This window comes from Falco rusticolus, chromosome 3, assembly GCF_015220075.1.
Source record: "Falco rusticolus isolate bFalRus1 chromosome 3, bFalRus1.pri, whole genome shotgun sequence".
NCBI classification, from domain to species: Eukaryota; Metazoa; Chordata; class Aves; order Falconiformes; family Falconidae; genus Falco; species Falco rusticolus.
Window position 1 is genome coordinate 92537495 of NC_051189.1, and position 20952 is coordinate 92558446.

The window sequence follows — 20952 nt, forward strand, 5'->3', positions numbered from 1 at the left end:
CAGTTATGCTCAGTGAAGACTAATTTCATTCATCAGCATTAAAGGGATTTGCTGCCTCTTCCATTTCTTTTAGTCTTCTCATGGTTTTCTTATGTGATTCTTGTAAAATTCAGTCTGTGGGAATAAGGCTTGGTAGCAAATCATGGAATGATTTGTGGCCTACAACATGTAAAGTGTTTTAAAAAGGAAAAAAGAGATTTTGACCACTGTTTTTTGAGAGCATATCATCAATGCCTTTCCCATGACACATCTGAAACTACTTTTCTGGACATAGTTCCAGTACGTAATACAAATAAAAAGATGGTTCCAGCTAGGAGGTAGAGCTGTCTTGTTTGCATTACAGAATATAAAGTTAGCAATTTTATAAGCTTTTTCCAGTAACCTGTATTAATAGGCAATTAATTGTAGCATTCCTGAGATTTAGATTTTTCACTTAAAACAAGCAAATGCCAAGGAAATGGTACTCTTTCAGTATCACATAGGTCATCTTATGTTATGGGCACATGTGGATATATTCTTTCTTACAGAGGTTTTTTGCTTATTTCCAGTATAAAGCATTCACTAAAGTCACTGTCAGGTGTTTGATTTTCTCATGATTAAAGCTGCGTAATTCTGGTCATTAATTCACAGAATCACAGAACAGTTGGGGTTGGAAGGGACATTTGGACATCATCTAGTCCAACCCCCTGCTGAAGCAGGGTCTCCTAGGGCAGGCTGCACAGTCACATCCAGGCGGGTCTGGAATGTCCCCAGAGCAGGAGACCCCACAGGCTCTCTGGGCAGCCTGTCCCAGGGCTCCGGCACCCTCGAGGTGCAGAAGTTTTCCCTCCCGTTCAGACGGAGCTCCCTGTGTTGCCGCTTGTGCCCGTTGCCCCTTGCCCTGTGGCTGGGCACCACTGAAAGGACCCGGCCCCGGCCTCTGGGCACTCGCCCTTGAGGTATTTGCAGACCTTGATAAGGTCCCCTCTCAGGCTTCCCTTCTCCAGGCTGAACAGGCCCAGCTCTCCCAGCCTTTCCTCACCAGGGAGGTGCTCCAGCCCCCTCACCATCGCCATGGCCCTCCGCTGGCCCCTCCCCAGCAGTTCCCAGTCTCCCCTGAGCTGGGGAGCCCAGCACTGGACCCAGCACTCCAGGTGCGGCCTCAGCAGGGCCGAGCAGAGGGGCAGGATCACCTCCCTCGACCTGCTGGCCACGCTTCTCCTCACGCACCCCAGGGTCCCGTGGGCCTTCTTGGCCACCAGGGCACACTGCTGGCCCACGGGCAACTGGCTGCCCACCAGCACTGCCAGGCCCTTCCCCGCAGAGCTGCCTCCCAGCCCTCAGCCCCAGCCCGTGCTGGTGCGCGGGGCTGTCCCTCCCCAGGGCAGGACCCTGCACGGGCCTTTGCTGAACCCCATGAGGTCCCTCTCCGCCAGCTCTCCGGCCTGCCCAGGCCTCGCTGAATGGCAGCGCAGCCTTCGGGTGGATCAGCCGCTCCTCCCAGCTCTGTATCGTCAGCGACTTGCTGAGGGCGCTTCTGCCCCTTCGTCCAGGTCACTGATGAGTCAGTTGGACAGGACCGGACCCAGCAGTGACCCCTGCGGAGCACCGCGAGCTGCAGGCCTCCAGCCAGGCTCTGCACCGCTGAGCACAGCCCCCTGAGCTCCGCCATTCCGCCAGTTCTCAGCCCACCTCGCTGTCCCTCAGCTAACCCACACTGCCTGCGCCCACCTGTGAGGGAGGTGCGGGAGACAGCGTCAAAAGCCTTGCTGAGGTCAAGGTAGGCAACATCCACCGCTCTCCCCTCACCTACCCAGCCAGTCATTCCATCACAGAAGGCTGTTAGGCTGGTCAGGCATGATTTCCCCTTGGCGAATCCAGGTTGACTGCTCCTGATAACCTTCTTTTCCTCCACATGCTTAGAGATGACCTCCAGGATGAGCTGTTCCGTCACCCCTGTAGTTTCCTGGGTCCTCCTTCTTGCCCTTTCTGAAGACTGGAGTGACATTGGCTTTCCTCCAGTCCTCAGGCACCTCTCCCGTCCTCCATGACTTTTCCAAGATGATGCAGAGTGGCTTAGCAGTAACATCTGCAGCTCCCTCAGCTCTCTGGGGTGCATCCCACCGGGGCCCGTGCATTTGTGAGTGTCAGGTTTGCTTAAGTGATCTCTAATGTGATCCGCCTTGACCAAGGGAAAGTCTTCCTTTCTCCAGGCTTTCTCTCTTGCCTCCAGGGTCTGGGAAACTGGATGGCCAGCCTTGGCAGAAAAGGCTGAAGCAAAGAAGGCATTCAGTAACTCTGACTTCTCTGTCCTTCATCACCAGGGCACCCACCTCATTCAGCAGCAGGACCACATTTTCTCTAGTCACCCTTTTCCTACTGATGTACTTGAAGAAGCCCTTTTTGCTGTCGTTGACATCCCTTATCAGATTTAATTCCAAATAATTACTTTACAATTGTTTTATGTATATTATTTATTTATTTATTATATAATGATTTGAAAGAATTGCTTTATAATTGTTCCAATAGTTTACCATACTCTGATCTTTCCATTAAAGTTAATATTTCTTCAAAAGTCTATTTTGTGTTTTTTTAAAAAAGTTAGATTTCACTTGTGAAGACATGGAGATGTGTTTTAGGGGCTTTTTGGAAGTCCTGGTGGGTGTTTTTTATTTGTCAGTTTATTCTTTTGCAGTAGAGGCAGATACTATGATACTGTCCTATGCTTATAGCTACTGAAACAAAAAAAAACCCTTATCTGATACCTCAATACTAAATTCAGATTTATCCTTTTTATTTCTCTGTACGTTATTTTTACACTTTCTATCTATCTGTTTTAGCTTTTCAATACAATCTCCATGGTAAGGTTTTACTTTTTGGTGCTGGTTGGTTGTCTGGTTTTTGCCCTTACTGTGTAACAGTTTTTCAGTTGCTATGAAGTGAAAAGGCATAGGGAACAGTAGCGGGATAGAAATGAATCTACAGATAATGTTTTAATCTTAAATTTCTAGCTTACTTGAAAGGATTTAAACAGTAAAACTCTGTAAGATGAGAAGGAACATTTCATAATAAGAGTGCCACAGGCTTCACCAAGTAAAAATTTCAATAAAACAACTCCTACTTTAAAAGCTTATTCCCCCAAATCTACCTAAGTTTCCTGAGCAGAAAATACTTGGGCTTCATCTGCTGATTACTGTCCCACAGCCCCCTTTCTTTGCCAGTTAATTTTACCGTGAAAGCCTACAGAAGGACGGTTTTTACATTGCTTTTTTGGTCTTCGTTCCATCTTTAAAATATTTGGATTCCTCTAGAATTTGAGTATTTGTGGTTGGTTTAGGAACTTTTTTTTTTCCCCGTCTTACAACTGTTGTTAGGCATTTTAAGTTGTGGAACAGATTAACAGCTAGAAGACAAATATTTTAAAGTTTAGAGGGTATTTATTTTCTTTGTCTGTGTATCTTTCTTTCAAAACATTGTACATTGTTATAAACCAAAGGAATTCCATAGACAAACAGTGACCAAATGTGTTTGCCTGAAATGCCCAGGATTCTGTTACATAAATTTTATTGCAGCTTTTACAGGCACAACAGAAGTAATATTCCATCTATTCTCCACTGCTGTAGTGGTTAGGACTACCATAATATTGATGCAGCCATAACATTGACATTCTTACCCTCTCATCTCTTAAGGTTATACAGTCTGGCTAGTGCATTCCAAGTTGCGCTGGCCCTTTTCACTCTTAAATTTCATGTTGATGTTCATGGACTACTCTTAAATGGGTTTTTCATTATTATTTATTTATGAAACTTCAGCACTTGGAACTTCCAGTAGGGATGTGAATACTTGCTTTGGATGACTGATTTTCACAATATATCAAGGTTGGGATAAATATATATATGTGGAGAAAGCATTCTGATTGTTCATGTCTGATTAGATTTCACTTTTGCTGTTTTATAGTAATACTTAAGAATATGTACTTTGTCATATTTTGTAAAAGAAAATAGGTCTTAATGTGGTCACATCGTTAAATTGACCAAGAAATGAGTCTTTGCCAAGAGATAAGAAAAGCAATTTTTGAAATATAGGTTATAGATGTAAATTAGATAAGACAATGTTAAATGATATTGATGAAGTTTAATACTAAAATCTACGTAGTAAAAGAATCAATTACACTGGCCAAAAAAATACAAAAATTGAATTAAACAATAATTGATACTCTTGAATCAGAAATGCAGCTTTGCTAAGAAGATGAGAAGGAGCAATTTTCAGTGCAAATTAACATGTTTTACTTTGATAGATAAAGGAACATCCTTTCCAGAAAGAAATTTTAAAACAAAATAAAAACAAACTCTTACATGGAATTTTTAGCGTGTGCGTATGTTCACACAGGCTAACTTTCAGTGGACAGCAGTGTTTAATGAATGGGTAGATTTCCGTTGAAAATGTAACAGGGAGTCATTGCTATATGTCATGTTTGTTGGGGCTGGATTTGTTTTTAGCCATCTTACTTGCAGTATTTAAACTTTGAGACAGCAATGAAATTTTATTGGCTTGCAGTTTTAGCTTTTTGGGAAGAAAAATCTATCATTGAAACTTAAACTTGTTACCAGAAGAATAAAGGAAAGGAAAAGGAAAGAAAAAAGTCAATAGCAGAAAGTTCTGTGGTGAATATTGGGCTTGCATCAGAGGAAATTATATGGAAGAAATGTATGGGTTGACAGGAATTCCCATATTCTGTCACACATTGCTCAGCAGTTTGCTTTCAGAATATCTTAACAGCCGAAGGAGGCATCGTCTGCGCCTCACACAAGCCTTTGTGCAGTGATTTGCAATTTAACAGAGCTTTCCTCTTTGTGTCAGAGATGCTATCATGTTAAAATCCATTCAGACTTGGCCACCTTTTAAGTTTTTCTAAAAATGTTTGTGTGCACACTCGGCAAAACCCCTCTTCGTTGTTTATCCATTACATTGCCTGAAGATCGCCCACACTGAGCATAGCGTGGCTTGCAAATGCCTGTGACAGCGCCTGCAAATGTTTCCCACTAACGATGCTAACAGCAGAGGAAGCAGTCTCCTTTTAAGTGAACTCATCTCCTCAGCATGGAAATACTGCACCCACTAGCTAGACTTCTTTAAAAAGATTTTTTAATTTTATTTTTTTAGGGGGAGTGAGTTGTGAAACCAGCTTCTTTTGTGTTGGAAGGACTGTGCGGGCTGCGGCGGGGACAGCTGAGGCTCGGTCTGGGCAGGCCAGGTGGGGAAGGGGCTGCTCACCAAATTACAACCAGCTGTGGCTGCCTCTGCTGGCACACAGCTAAAGACTCTTTCTGCTTCAACTCCCTTCCCCTCCGCCCCCTTCCTTCTTGACAAATTTCATCAGCCTTTTCTATCTTTCTGTAATGTAATTCAGTGCTTCACTGTAGAAGAGTGACTCTGTGCCCTTGCGGCATCCTTTCTGTGTCTGCCACCTCCTGCCTGCCAGCCTGGGACAGCAGCTGCAAACTGGTGCAGGGCCAAAAGCACTGCCAGGGTGGAAGACCCTCCTGCAACTCTTGTTCAGCTACTGAACGCTCTTCTGGCTCATGGTGATGTTTCCCTGACAAAGTATTGCTTGATTTAGGGGAAAAAAAGGAGGAACCTGAAAGCCCCTCAAGAGGGAACTGGCTCCCCTTCAGCTGAGACTGATGGAAAACCTGATTTCCTCCCTCCCCCGCCACCACCCCAATATGCTTTGGATGATTCGGTAACTTTCAGCATTCACAAATCTGGACAAAACAGACGGTTGCAAAACTGCTGTAGGTCCAAGAAAGGGAAAAAATACCCTCAGAAAGTAACTGTTATCCCCCCTCAATAAATGCAGTAAGCCAGGGCAACATCGTGCTCTTGAACTCTTTATGTCCGCTCTTGCTATTATTTTATCAGATCTTCCTGGCTCACCCACATCAGGGGAAAGGTGATTTTACTATGGTCCACGCTTAAATGCCAGTGATATCAGAGGAGTCAGACTGGCCTTACTTCTCTTGCTGCAACCTTTCCAAATTCTAGCTTAACACCAAGCATTGCAGAAGGTCATCTCAGAGAATGACTCCTGGAGTTGGCCATAAACTCCCTTGGGCAGTCCAAAAGGTATTGCACAAAGTTTATCCAATAATAGCATCCATATTTAATTTAGATAGTATTTTGGTTGTGCTGAAACCAAGGACATTAATGGTTTCCCCTGACGAATGACTGTTCGCGTTCCTTACCCTTGGAGAAAAGGGGATTGTCATTTTCAATCTGATCATTTAGAAGTTTCCTTACTACAGGCTATTTTTCTCATTACTATTTTGAAACTGTTAGAAGGCTATCATTTCTTGTACCCAGTCATAGAGTCTAGTCTCCTGATGGGGAAGTATTTTACAAATAATGTATAAAACAGGAGTAATTTTCACATCAATGAGGTCATTGCAGAAACAGAATGGAGACTCCAATCCATAGGAACATTCTTATGAAGACCTTACATTGCACGAGACCCTAAGCTTTACAAGCAGAAGTACAAGGACATTCTGGAGCTGTGGTTGTGGCTTCCCAAACAAATATTCAGGCATCTCCACAGCAGAGAATTTTCCCCCCCCAGGGTTCATTAAGGGACGCAGACAGATTGCTTCCCATCAGGACTGAAAGCAGCAGTTAGCTGAGAATCCGACTACTATTGTCCACAGTTTGCTAATCAGCACCTGGTACCTTTGGTCCAGCTACCTTTGTATTTGTATTCTAGCTTGTTGAAAAGCAATTGCCTTTAGGTAGAACAAAAAGGCGTAAATGCCACATTACGCAATCACATATGCATCACAGAATGCTAGGAAATAGGGCTAGAAGAAACCTTTGTCATCCAATCCATCCCCCTCCCCTCAGACTGCTCTGCAGATGCTCTTGTTGATTCAGTCAAATCGTGTTCACATGCAGGGGAATCCATCAGAGTCACTGGGAAACACCTGTAGCTCTGTGGTTAAAGCGTGTGCCAGTGAGTAAAAAGGCTAGTAGCTGTTGTGTCACTGTGCAGAAATAAAAGTGAGAAACTGCAAAATGGAGGTAGGTTCTCCCTGAGGGTCATCCGGTGGCGCAGAAGGTGGTTTAGGTAGTGGGCTGAAGTCAGGATACCATCTGCTTTTGTCAGTGCTCTTGGGATATCAGAAATACTGGTAATTCTAGCTAGTCAAGGCTGTAGGGGAAGAGTTTTAATATGGGGAGTTTTCAGTGAAAATAATTCATGTGTCTCTGGAGATGCTTGGTTTTCTGTTGCGCTGTTTTTGCCTGTGAGGACTGCAAAATGGGGGATTTTCATTTTGCTTTGAGTCTAGGTTGAATTTACTTGTTACTGACTAATTTGGTTGCATCAGAACATTAAAGGACACTTGGGCATATGATTAGGTAAAATTGCAACACAGGGCAGTGGATGTATGTTATTTTAACTGGACCATACTGCAGCTCTTTTGTTTATGGGTCCTGGTTTTTTGCCTGGTTGTGTAGCATGACTGTACAGGGCAATCAGCACTTGCTCACTAGTGATCCTGTATGGTACAAATGTTTTGTGTTTTGTAGAGGAATCCTGACTTGGAGAATGGTTGTTCTGCAGTGTTTTTGGAAAGGCAATTATTGTGAAAGTAGTTGTTTTCAATAGCCTTGTGATCATTGACACGCAGTTCTTTTAAGTTAGCAAAGCAGAGTTGGATAATTGATAGAGCCTTTCAAAGAGTGATCTTGAAACAGCCTAGGCATTAATTCAAACTATTGGTTTCCCTTTACCACATGCAGGAAACATATTTCCAATCTTAGCATTTAAGATTAAACAATTTCTGGCTTTTAGCTAAACACATGGGACTAAAGTTACGATTAATTTTAAATCAACCTGTAGGATATAGTGCTGGGTTTGTTCAATTATAAGTTTCCTCAAGAATCTAGTGAGTTAAATACTGGATTAATGTTTGGAAACTTTATGTTTCTTATTTATCTTTGCTCCAATTAACATGAATAATACATATTTATGTTCATACAGCAAAAGAATTAAAACTACTGCTAGTAATAAGTACTATACTTACATTACTCCTGAATGGGTATGGGCAACTTTTCTTTTTTTTTTAACAATAGATATTGCCACAGAAGTAGAGCTTAGAGCAGGGAAGAGCAGAATCCTAACTTACAAATTAGTCCAATTTATTAAATACACATTTGACTTTATTTTGAAGCAGCTTCTTTATTTTGGTCAGAACAGTTTGAAAGATCTTACACAGAAGGAGTAAATCTGAAAGCAGAAGAGCCACCAGTGTCTCCAGTTTACAGAGCCAAAATCCACTTGATTGCTTCCTATTTCATGGTCATCATCATATTTGGGTTTTGTATGTTAAGGGAACATACATAAGCTAGATGAAAAGGAAGAGGAAATTTTAAACTTTAAACCTTAGCCAGCCTAAAAGAGAAAGAAATGCATTGCTTGCTGGCTGGTATGCACAGAGCAATGCATGGTGAAAGACTTGCCTTTGGAAAGGAGCAGTTGTGAGAGAACCACGCAGAGCAGCATGGTGTGAGTCTCTCTCTGAAAACAAGCTCTTCTGTGGGCTGGTAAAGATAGAATTACTTGGGTTGGAAAGGACCTTTAAGATCATCCAGTCCGACTGTTAACCCAGCACTGCCAAGTCCACCACTAAATCATGTCCCTCAGCACCACCACATCTGCATGTCTTAAATGATGGGCAACGCATCATGGCATGGAGGAGGAATGTGTTTTGACATGAAGTCTACTATTTACTGTAGCTGTTGGTTTAGGAAAAAAAACGCCTTCCCAACAGCTTTAGAGGCTGTATCAGTTGTACTGTTTTCTGTGTCCTTCAAAAAGCTGACAAAACTCGGCAACTAAACAATCCCAAATTGGCTTTTTGAGTACGTATTGCACTAATGTAACTCTCAGAAATGTCAGGGCACTCTCTAACAACATTTTCCAGGGGCTTTAGTGGAGCACTTGTTGGACTGGTTTGTGGAGCCTCATCTTGAACGTTAGTCTCCTTTCCTATTCCACGCAGTTTACTCTAGAATTTATTACAGTCAAAACTCATGCTGCTGGGACCGTGCTGGACCTAGCAGGCAGGGAAGTCCCTGCTTGTGAGGAGGAGGTGATGCATAGTCACGCTTCTCTGACTGTCCCCGTTCATCCCACTGCAGACTGGCAGGCTCAGCGGCTGTGTGGCTTTACCTCCCACCGCCCGCTCCAGCTCGTGCCTCAGCAGGGCATCCTGCCCGCTTCTGATGCCATTTTCTTTTCTGTGACATTTCTCATTGCTTTGCTCTCCAGGTAAGCATTGATAAACTACAAATTGATGGCAGCAATGAACTGTGCTATATTCCCTTGCAGATACCTGCAACCGTTTTTTTTTTCTCATGTTTTTTCTGTTTGGGAAAGTTTAGTTTACATCTCAGGGGTGTTTTCTACAGTATAAAGAAACTAGTGCACAGATCAGTTCTAAACTACAAGTCACCTTACGGTTGCAAAAGTAGTTCATAATCTCAGTGTTTATTGTAAGCACGTAATTGAAATATTAAAAGACAGATTCACAGCAGGTGGGTTTTTTTAAAATGCTTTAGATTGTAGAGCATGAAAGAGTACGTAGCACTACAGTGGGACCTGTTCTCTGAGGACTCCAATTCTGCCTGTTTCCTATGCAGATAAATCAGTATGTTGTAGCTTATTTCACAATACTGGGACTCAATCTCATAATTAAATGGTTTGCGTGAGGAAATACCTACTCTTTTTCTGTAATTGTTATCTGCTAGTCAGTATATTATTTAAACTGGAGAGAAATGTGTTGCTGTTGTCCTTAGACAAGCTTTTCATGTTGCTCTCCGTGTTCCTGTCCCCTTGTCACCACCCCCTCCCCAGACATTCTTGCCTCCCTGCTTGGTCAGCGGCAGCAACGCTCAGGGACTGATCAAGCTGAAAGCTAACCCAGTGCACCCAGCATAGATGTTTGGCTTGTTCCTGCTGTTAAATTAATTTTGTCAGGTTTTGTGGGGTTTTTTTGGCATGTCTTCATTTGTTTATGTCAGTTTATTACTCATTTCTTACTACTTAGTCATAAGTTGATATTTCTGTCCAAATAATGAGCCCAGAGTAGGAAAACACTAATACTTTTGCCCAGATACTCTGCTGTAGTTGAACTAAAGTTAATGTTTTTCGTAAACTTGATTTAGGATTCCAGTTGTCTTAAGTCTGGGAAAGTCAGAAGGGGTCGAAACACTGATGATGGTAAACAGTCTTAAACTGGAATTTGGTTTAACTTTGGAAACTCTTGTGGAATTGTTCAGCGGGTGTATCAGTGGAGGGAGGGAAGGTATTAAGGAACCCAGCTGCCTTGTTTCTGGGTTAGACAGAAATAACTGTGATAAGTGACTTGTTTCTGGTCTGACAGACTATATAGGGGAGAAACTGCAGTGAAGGGAAACAAATCTTAATTTGCATGTTATGTAAACTACATTGGTACTTAAATGCTGATAAGGAATTCAGTATGTGCTGCTTGCCCAGATCATGGCTCATGGAAGCTCCTTGGCTGATTTTCCTGAACTTGCTACGTGGAGTGCCAGTCTGCTGGCAAAGCAATCAAGCCCAAGGACAGATGTGCAGCGGACTTCTTCCCCCTTGTAGCAGGGGTGAACTTAGCTAATAGGTTTTCAGTGTTGGTCTGATCTCAGCCAGCATATCATCATGCTGCTGCTTGCTTGTAGTCTCTTACCTGGTTCGAAAGAAACGGGAAGGGCTGCGGTGGGAAGGAGAGGAAAATGTTAACTTTTTTCTTTTTTTAAACAAAACACAACATTGATTCTCTTATAAATTTCAGTAAGCATGTAATTTTGTTAAAGAATTAATGGAAAAGATTCTACTGCAGCATGTTTGTTAAGTACAATGGTTCAAAAGAACACCTTGAAGATCAATTCCTTTGAGGTATTAATTTAACTGAGCTGTGGGGGAAAACATCTGATGGTGTGGTATCTTCTGTGATGTAGCTATATTGGAAAAATCATATACCATAGTAATTAAAAATGGACAAGGTGTTTGGGTTTGTAAATAACCAATATGTTGGTGTATAGATAATAACAGAATAGAAAACTATAACCAGTATTTTTGTTTCAGTTAACCTTATGGCAACATACTAGTGATACAGCAACGTATTCTGGGATCAAATGGAGATGCGGAGTTTATTAGAACTCTGTATATCATAGAGTGACCCTAAAATCTTTGTTGTTAAGAGCTTCCGCTTTTTGACATCAATAGAAACTTCCACATTTTAGGATCTTTTAAAGTAAAATTAATTTTAGATAGAAAAAAAATACTTTTTGATGTATTTCCAACTTTGCATCGCTAAGAATAGTTCTATGTATACAGCTTCAATACTGAGCAAAATAGGATTGCTCCTGTGTTGAGATATTATTTTAAAATCCTGAAATTTACATTTGATGTAAGTATATATGATATGGAGGCTTCTGATGCATGTTCTGTAATGGTATGAAACTGCAAAATATTGGTAAAATATATCTTGTAAGAAGATTTAATGTCTCTGCAGTATCCATTATAGCTCTCCTGAGTATTGCTTTGGATATCCAGCAGGTTTTAATTGGAAGGACACTTCTGAAACACGACTTTGTAAGCAGTGTTGTTTACAAACAGAATTAAACTGCAGAGGTTTAAGGCTTCTTTTTTTTTCTTTTAAGTTTTTTTCCAACTCTGTCTGAAACTACATCAATACAAATTTTAGTACTCACAGTACCTTCCAAATTGGCTAGTCTTTAAGCAAGCAAATCTCAGAGGTATTTTACTTACTATGAAACATTTCCCATATAGACTTATCACATTTGTCTCTTTCTTTTTTTTTTTTGTTTTTTAATACTGTCAGCAATCTCGCCATGTTCAAGCCTTTTAGTTGTCATTTGTTAATGTCTTTTCTGGTCTTTTATGGCATGCTGGTTTTCCCACTAATATTTTAACTGACTTTGTACTTTACACTACATTTCACTCTTATTTTTGGTCTAATTCTCCTTTTTTTATAACACTGGAAAAATAATTTATGTTTAGCATCTGTAACTATGATAACTTTAGAGTTTTACTTTGCGTTTCTAATACCCGTTCTTTATCTGTTTTAGCATCTCCCTGTATTCTTCCCAGTGTTCTTTACTTCCTATTTTCTTGTAAGTATAGCATATTCTATTTTCCCCTCAGTTCCTATTGACCTGTTTAACCATGTGGAGTTAACTGAAGCTACATCTCACCCCTGAAGAAAATAATTCAATTACTGTATAAGTTTAGCTCCATTTATACATCCTCTCCTTATGACTGGGGTATCTTGCTATTTGTATGAAGTATTTAATGCAAAATCTTTTTACATGACACATTTATCTAAAATTGCACAGTGTTCATCTTGGTAGAAATTAAATTTAAATTCCATTTGCCAATACTGTCCTGTTTCTATTTTCTTCATTCTGTTTATTTAGTGGTTGGAATCTGACTTGAACAGGTGGGTTCCTGGCAGGTTTCAGGAAACAACCAGTCATGTAATTAGTCTATTATTTTGTGTCATCTATGACATGCTTTAAATGGTTTCCAAATTAAAATTGAGCTCACAATTGTGACTAGTTATGTACTAGTCCCATTATTTTTGTGTACATGATCTTTGCTTTACTCAATAGTAATTCTTCTTTTATGTAGTGACTTCCTCTGATATTTTTGGTTTCTCTGTGTGTTCTTAATGGATTGTTTCCTAAGGCAACTTTCAGCATTTTGGGTGCCTGCTGTATCTAAAGATGTTTGGAGCCTGTCACCCATGAACCACCTCTTAGTAAATTTAAGTCCAGGCACGGCTGTACAGACTTGCAGCTGAACAGCTGAGGCTCCAGTGCTGGAGTTCAGAATTGTAGCAATTGGAGGTTTTCTTCTTCACTTCTTTTCCCCTGCTTTCTCGAATTATCAGGTTATGGACCCAACTCTTTCCGTGCACCTGCAGTGATAATATTTTTTTTAAAAAATCTACAAATTGACTCTTGAACTGTGATCACACCAGTATGACTCCTGTGAAAAGATGTGCTCCTACCTCCATATCTAAGTAGCCAAATAAACGTTACTTACCTATTGCCAGCTATACAAGCTATAAAATTCTCTCTGAGGCCACTGCACACTTTGATCGGTGTAAAACATTGGATATGATACACTTCGTACTTTGGTTTTATGTAGCAACAAGCATTATGGTACTTAACTAAGCCTCCCTTGGTTTTGGCACAGTTGAGAGCAGTTGCGAAGTCCTACTCTGAGATAGACCTTAACTGGTTTGTCATAGTGTTTATTCCATTGCTTCTGTAGCTATCTCTTCTGTCTAGCAATAGTATCAGTATTGCTACTTGTACTTTAATCTAGATACCAGTAATTTCTGTAAAGAAGAAGAAAAAAAAGGATCCAATACTTCATAAAAGAAGAAATACATTTTTTTACAAGGGAAAGTAGCTTTTGGGGATTGGGACCACCTGTAACTCCAGTTTTGTATACTAACTTGCTCTGTAGCCAGAGGCAAGCCACGTCCACAGCTCTGCACCATTTCCTATGTATGGCAGCATGTGTTAACTACTTAATTAGTGCTTTATGAAGTTATCAGTTTAGGTTTTTTGTCTGCGAGATATTTTTTCACTTTGATAGACTGTTCATAAATATGACAACAGTCAATGAAGTAGAAAGCCTGAGGTCTTGAGGAGAAGCTGACTGCTTCCCTCAGCGATATGAGGAGCATGCACCGAGGCACTGCCCGTGTGTGTGACCCGTCCTGCTGTGCAAGGGCAGCTCACTGCCCCCGGTTCCTCCCAGCTGCTGGCTGGGATGGGAGCATTGCCTTCTCTGCTCACTGCTTTCGGCTGTGCTTATTTTCTTGTGATTTGCCCTGGGTATGGGTTGAGGGTTTTTATTTGCTTGTTTACAGTTATATTCTTGATGTCAAAATTTGATGAAAATGTGTTCTTATGATGGGCATTTTCTGAAGACTCATGGCCATGTTTAAGATTTTTGCTATCTCTGCAAATCCTACAGTGTGGAGAACCATACCATTTGTACTGGGGTCGAGCTGGAGGGCAAGCTGATGTGAAGACAAATGCCTCCAGTGTTTTCTAGCAGTTGCCTGCAGTGATACAGGACAAAGCCTAATTGAGGGAGGATATCGTATAAGTCTCCCTCATGCAAAGCATCTGATCCAAATCTTTTTGTAGACTCCTGCTGGCTTTAGAACTGTCTCTGGTTTTTATTTTTAAATTTTATTTATTATTATAGGAGGAATAAAGAATACTGGATATTCTCCGTGAGTTCTGCAGTTCAGGCATGTCCTCACATACTCATTGATGCTAGCCAGTACTGCCAAAAAAATAAACAGGAGAAAACAGGTTCAGTTTTAGAGCACAGGTTGTATTTACTTACTCCTTTCCATCATACCTCACTTCGGCTCTTGCCAATAGATCATGTTTGGGATTTATTCCTCGTCATCAGTATGAAACGGCAAATTCAGCAAGGTGGTACACTGTTCTGAATTACATTTTTAGTTCAGAGCATCTAAATACCTAGCATGTGTTGCATGAGATAAAATACCTTTGGTCATCCTGCTTTTAATGTGGACTTATTTCCCAGAATATTGGGAAAACTGGCGGAGAGTTTGCCTCTAGAACAATTTCAGAATGCCTCTTTAGATGTGGTGTAAATAGCAGTTGTGCGCTTTGCCTAAGGGCAGGGTCTTTCAGAAAGTACCTCTGAATCAAAACTAAGAACCTGCTTTTGGCCTATGCATTTCTGAATGTGCCATTTGTCAGAGGAGTCTAGAGCTGTGTTTACACTTCCCTGAGACCTCTAACCTTCTTTTCATCCATGTTTTCTCCCCATGGTGTCAAGGTCCAGCTCTGATATTTTTTTTTTTCCTCCACAACTTTCAGACTTTCAGTCTGCAGAAGTGCTGGAGGAGCTAGTGGCCTTCTTGCTTAAGTGCAAGGCTCAGGACTAAACACCCTGCACTACAATATTTAGGTTTTTTTCTAAGAGGTACCCAAAGGCCTCAGGTGGAGACTCAAGAGGCATCTTTGTGCTTCCCCATCCCACCCCAGCCAGTTATTTCTGTCAGGGTTGGTGATTTCTGTTAAGGAGGTGCTGCTGCTCATGTTAGTAGCAGCCAGCAACGTTACGTATTGCAGGTCACCCAAGTGTAGGGTATAGCTGGCCATGTTAAGGCACACATCTGTGTGTACTTGTGACTGGAGGTGGCCTTTCTGCTGCCATCTCATATGGCTTTAGGTAATGTATTCGTTGGCCGTCTCTTCCTGAACCTGTTGGTGAATAAACCTCAAGATGTTGAGACATCTTCTATTAATAGCAGACATTTAGACAGTGGCTGGAAAGACACAGGTACCTCCTTGAGGTAGATGGTAAAAACAAAGATGCTTCTTCCCAGCAGGGATGCTCATGCCAGATACTCTGTATAACCAGAGCTTGGGGTCTTCAGTAAAGCCTAATACATACACGTCAGCGTCCTGAACCTCTGATAGTCCTCTAGACATCTTTGTCCATTGTTTTTCTGCATTGAAATCCCAAATGTTTTGGGGGGCAGTTGTGAGTGGAGCTCTTGCAAACTCTGGTATTGAAAGCCTCATCTATGTGATAAGAATGAAATGTGAATACTTACTAACATCTTGTGTTCAAAAAGAAGGTAAACGAGAGTATTCTGCCAACGTAGCAGTGCTATACCCATCAGTCTAAATCTCATTAATAATTTAGCTAGAATGTTTCAGAAAGTTTTGATGTCCTTACAAGAACTATGTCATATGTACATGGCATATGTTGTCTATACGGGAAATTGCCTGGGATGTCTTTTGGCAGTGTCTGTTTTAGGCTAGCCTTACATTAGGGCACTCTTACTCCACAGGAAGAGAGCCATTTTTTCGATTACTTTGGGGATTGGATTAAATTGCAATGAAGTGCCCTTAATATAGAATGTGTTCACCTTAGGAGTTAGTGTGAAATAGCTGGGTATACTTCAGGTTTAAACCTTAGCCTATTTTGCGATAGCTTTCCTCTGTAGATGAGCCCCAAGAGATGTCCTTACTTAACTCTCAAATTTGAGAGCATTTCAAACGAACGCTGCAGTGTCATAACCTGCAGCTGCAAGAATATCAAGATAGGAGGGTTCTTCCTGATTAAATGTTCCCAGTATTAAAAAGGCTCAAAAAGAAGTCTGTAACCTGGGGAAGGTTTTTCTTATTTGTACGTATTTGTGAGAAAAGAAATACTGGGTTTTTTTGTTGCTTCCCCCATCAAATACTTTGGTGTGTGCTACTGTGAAATATGGCTCAGACCTCCTGACTGGAGTAATATCAGAGGTGTTTAGGAGTTTTTATATATATTTTTTCCTTATAGCTGCCTTGAATAACAACTAAAATTGTGATAATGGTCATGTGCACTGTTTTCTATTTGTCAGTAGTATTCCAACTATAGAGTCAATGAAAGAAAAATCACTCCAAAATGAGCTGAAAACTGCAGTGGAAGGGAAGAGAGCAATCCTGACTTATATTGATGCCATGATAGAGGAGGAAAGTAATTTGCTCACCTGAGGAGTGTTTGCTTATATATTTCCAGTGAAATAATAAGAATGCAGATGTATTTGGAAAGCCTTTTGCTATTGTTAGGAGGAGGGTGGGTTTTTTCCACTCTAAGACTGTGGAAAGTTTCCTTAACACCTTATGCATAAAAATGCATAGTTCCTCCTTGAAGGCAGTAAAACTTTACCAGACTTTTAAAAATATTTGTTACCAAACTACATATTATTAATGTTATCCTTGTTTTTATGGGCATGGTCTTAACAAGTGTTTGGTCTAGTATTTCGTTAGTCTCATCTTTTTACAGTGTGTAAAATGTCTTTTATTTCCATTGATATGACTTAAAATAATCAGACTAAAGTAAAGCTATTTAACTGAAGGGTGGAGGAATGACATTTTCTCTTGTATTGATTGCCCACTACAGTAGTAGAATTTTACTCTCTGATTAGTTGCATTTTTAGTTGGCATTATGAGTTTCTTACATGGATGTTCATGCTCTGAGAAGGAAAGACATTCAAAAGCAAAAATAATTAAATAGCCTACACCCTACTAAAGTTCATTATGACCAGTAATATGCCCTCTTCCTAACAGTATCATTGTACACATTTATATGTATTTGATGCTGTAAGTAATAAAAAGAAACTGAGAAAGCTATTGGCTGTCTTTTAACCCCAGACAGCAACTAAGTACCATGCAGCCACTTGTTCACTCCCTGGCTGGGAGAGGAGAATTGGAAATGGGTAAAACTCATGGGCTGAAGTAAGAAGTTTAATAATTGCAATAAAGTAAAATATAATAATAGTAGTGGTAATAAGAATTGTAAGGAAAAGGAGAGGGAGGAATAAAACCGAAGAATAACCACGTGATTCACGGTACAGTTGCTCACCAGCCACTGACCGATGCCCAGCTAGTCCCCAAGCAGCCATCAACAGGCCCAAGCCCCCCTGGTTTATATACTGAGCATGATGTTCTATGGTATAGAATATTTCTTGGGCTAGTTCAGGCCAGCTGCCCTGGCTCTGCTTCCTCCAAGCCTCTTGTGCACCTTCTCGCTGGCAGAGCATTGGAAACTGGAAAGTCCTTGACTTGGGGTAAGCACTGCTCAGCAACAACTAAAACATCAGTGTGTTCTCCACATCATTCTCACAGTAAACCCAAACCACAGTACTGTACCAGCAGCTAGGAAGAAAATTAACTCTGTCCCAGCCAAAACCAGGACATCTACAAAAAGGAGAAAAAAGGACTACTATAGATCCTAGTACTCTGTATGTTATGTGGCAGCCAAGATAAAAATTGGTGTAGGATGGAAAAACTTTTGAGTGGAGAAATATTGCAATTCAAGGGTAAATATGTGTGTGTGTTTCTCTTCTCGTGTTAATTCTGTCCATAACAACAGTGTCCTGTAAGAAATGTCAATTTTATAGGAGCATTGTTTCAAAGTGACATTTAAAATTAACACCTATACAAAATATATGGTAGAGAGTGGGAATTAAGGGGTATGAGAAAGGGCTTTCTAGTAACTGAAGATAGACATAGACAATCAAGCCTGCCAGCCACTGCAGGACTGTGCACTGATGAGTTGTAGTTACCTGTTGGTGATGTTCCACCAAATACTATTGCAATAATTTGCTGGTTAATCTGTGCTCAAAACCTACATTCTTGTGTGTGGAAAGGTGACATACTTGCAAAAAGAACAGAAGGTGACTGAAGAACATCTAATGGTTCCCTCTGAAACTGTGTCCTTGAAACAGAATCAAGAAGTGCTTAACTTTATGAGAAAAGGAAAAGTTACAGTGCACGCACACACATTCCCTCCCAACAGCTGAGAAGGTTTCAGCACCAGCAGGGTATCTCTGATCAGCAGCCATATAATTTGAGGAGTATCACCCTCTCCCCACCCCTCCTCCCAGGCATCTTGGGGGATGCCTGTTCTAATGCTGGGGGGTGCCCAGTTTATTACTGGTTGCACTGTTCTGTCTGCTGAATCGCTGTAATACCATAATCTGGAAGGAGTTAACTGAAGTGTCTCTTTCATAAATGATGTATACCTTCTGCACCCTCTTCCAGAAACACTGGGCAAAACAGTATGCTAGGTGAAATGTACAATAAATTTGGACCTTTTTTGTCTTCTTATAAATATTTATAGTGACATTTCAAAGGAAGCTGGAACTTTTGTTTGCTTCCAAAATGTAAATGCCGTAAATACATCTACTCAGACAAAAAATGGGCACATATGTAGGTTTTTTTAGAACCCTCATTTTTAATTTCTATAATCTGTGCCAATACACTGAAATCCTAAGAAATGTTTTCTGTGTAATTGCTGATGCAGAAGTGGAAAAAATACTGGAAGCTGTTACATACTATGTTACATTGTGATATCACTGTCTGGGGTTGGCCTCTCGTGTGAAGTATTTGATGTAGTGCAGTGTTACAGTGTTTACAGTTAGGGCTTGCTAGTACATATGAACATGCATCAAAACACCACTGTTTGTAGGCAGAAAACAAAAGGAAAACAAGAAAAAAAAAAAAAAACAACCCAACAAACCAACCTGCACTGGACAACTGACATGAAGACTTGTGGATTATATATACAGGGGACTATAAAGCAGTGAAAGTAAAGAAAGGACTTTGGAAAAAAGCAGCTTCTACCACTAATTGATTTCTTTTTTGTTTTGGGTTTTTTTTTTTTCCCAATCCATTTTGCAGGTCAGAGTTTTTTCCCTCTCTGGTACTTGAATCGTAATCAGTTACAATTGCAGTGTTATTTTTGCAGTTAACACTTTTTAAGAAATTATTGTTGCTGGTGTTTTTTCATTTGCTTATTCAAGTGGGAAGCATCTTATTAATCATTTCGTCTCTTAGTGTAGGAGAGGATGTGGTTGGTACATGGGGGTACAGGAAAGGTGTAAGGGTCCCTGCAGCTCCCTGTGGGTGACCACTGCAGACTTAATTGGAATGAGAGATCACTTTCGGTGCAGATGAACGCCAAGTGCTGAGGAGGGGACAAACACACTTCTGTGCAAAACTGTGCCTGGACAGTGACTGGTTCCCGACTCGTGTTACTACTCAGGAAAAGGGCATTGGGTTTGTTTTGGGTCATTTTCTGCAAATATCTGCTCACTGCTAGGTTTTTTTTTTTTAAAAAACAACAAACCAACAAATAAATTGTTAGAAATTATTACAGAAAAAGAGTAGAGGACAAAAGAGAAGACTCAGATATGCCACATTATAAGTCCCCATCTTAAATATTGTGTGCTATTTTTTGACCCTGTTCCAAGATTTAGTAGAAGAGGAAGAAGAAGCCCAGAGAAGAATGACAGGCTTGGGCTGGCCTCTGGAGGGAGAGAGAGTAAATAGATTGGGACTAATCAATCTGGAGAAGTGATGTGATGAAAAGGATGAAGAAAGTAAAGGTGCATGGTGCAGAACTTACTGCCAAAAGATATTTCAGAAGACAAAACCATAGTGGGTTCAGAAGTAAATTGGACCATTCCATGGGGCATAAGGATTTAATTATATGGGTTTGGGTGCAATCTATGGTTCTGGGCATGCAGATTTGAGGAACTGCTAAATTTCTGGTGGCTGGAGCTGGGAAAAATATTCAGCATCGTTCACGCCTCCCATTTTATGCTTGTTCCTTAGACATCTGTGCTAAGCCTTTCAGAAAGAGCATACGCTGTCAGACAAACCTTTGAATTAAAGTACCACCACTTGTGTACTCATGTACACAAAAGTACCTCATGTGTACTCAAAAAGAAGAGTGCAAAAGAGGCTTGGCTGTTTTTAGAGCACCTGTTTGGATGTGTCCCCAGTATTGTTGCAGAGAGGGGGAGTGTTTGTGTTTAAGGCTTGCTATGTAAGCTAAACTGAATTTCTCAAGAATGTGGGAGACCATAACAGTGAGGCACGAATAGCTCAGAGAAGAGCTTGGGATTTTAGCTTTTGGATTGCTGTGAAGTTGTGTGTTACTTGTTTTGGGTTTTAACTCTGTTTAGAAGTCTGGCATTTTGTATTTTGAAGAGGTGGCTTTTTTCTGTCATATGCCAGTGGAATGGGGTTGATGATACCTTTGCTGTTCTGCACCTTTTCCAACTTCTGTATTTTGTATCTGTTTTCCTTTTGATTAAGACTATTTCCTTTCTTATCTGTTGCATGGAGCTTATTTTATCCCTCTAAGAGCAGCTGCATGAAAATGGTGACTGTTAACCGCGTTTTGATCAGCAGCTGCGAAACCAAATAGTCCTCTTAATTTCATTTTCCATCTGTATGGTGAAGCTTTGCACAGTAATAGTATGTCTTCACCTTGGAGAAGACCACATTACACTAATTAACAGTTTGCAGTTG

The 20952-nt window shown here is 40.8% G+C and overlaps 1 protein-coding gene across 4 annotated transcripts in view; it reads left to right on the forward strand.

Moving 5' to 3' along the window:
- Positions 1-20952, forward strand: part of CDYL (chromodomain Y like) — a 110252-nt gene that overhangs the window by 73955 nt on the left and 15345 nt on the right. The window contains exon 3 of one of the 4 annotated variants that reach the window (XM_037379283.1): positions 12145-12189. The exons of 2 other annotated variants lie outside the window; for them this stretch is intronic. In XM_037379283.1, the coding sequence (XP_037235180.1) occupies positions 12145-12189 (45 nt within the window). Of the gene's footprint in view, positions 1-11048; positions 11056-12144; positions 12190-20952 lie in introns of those variants that run through there. One more of the 4 variants, XM_037379287.1, reaches the window with a different exon arrangement.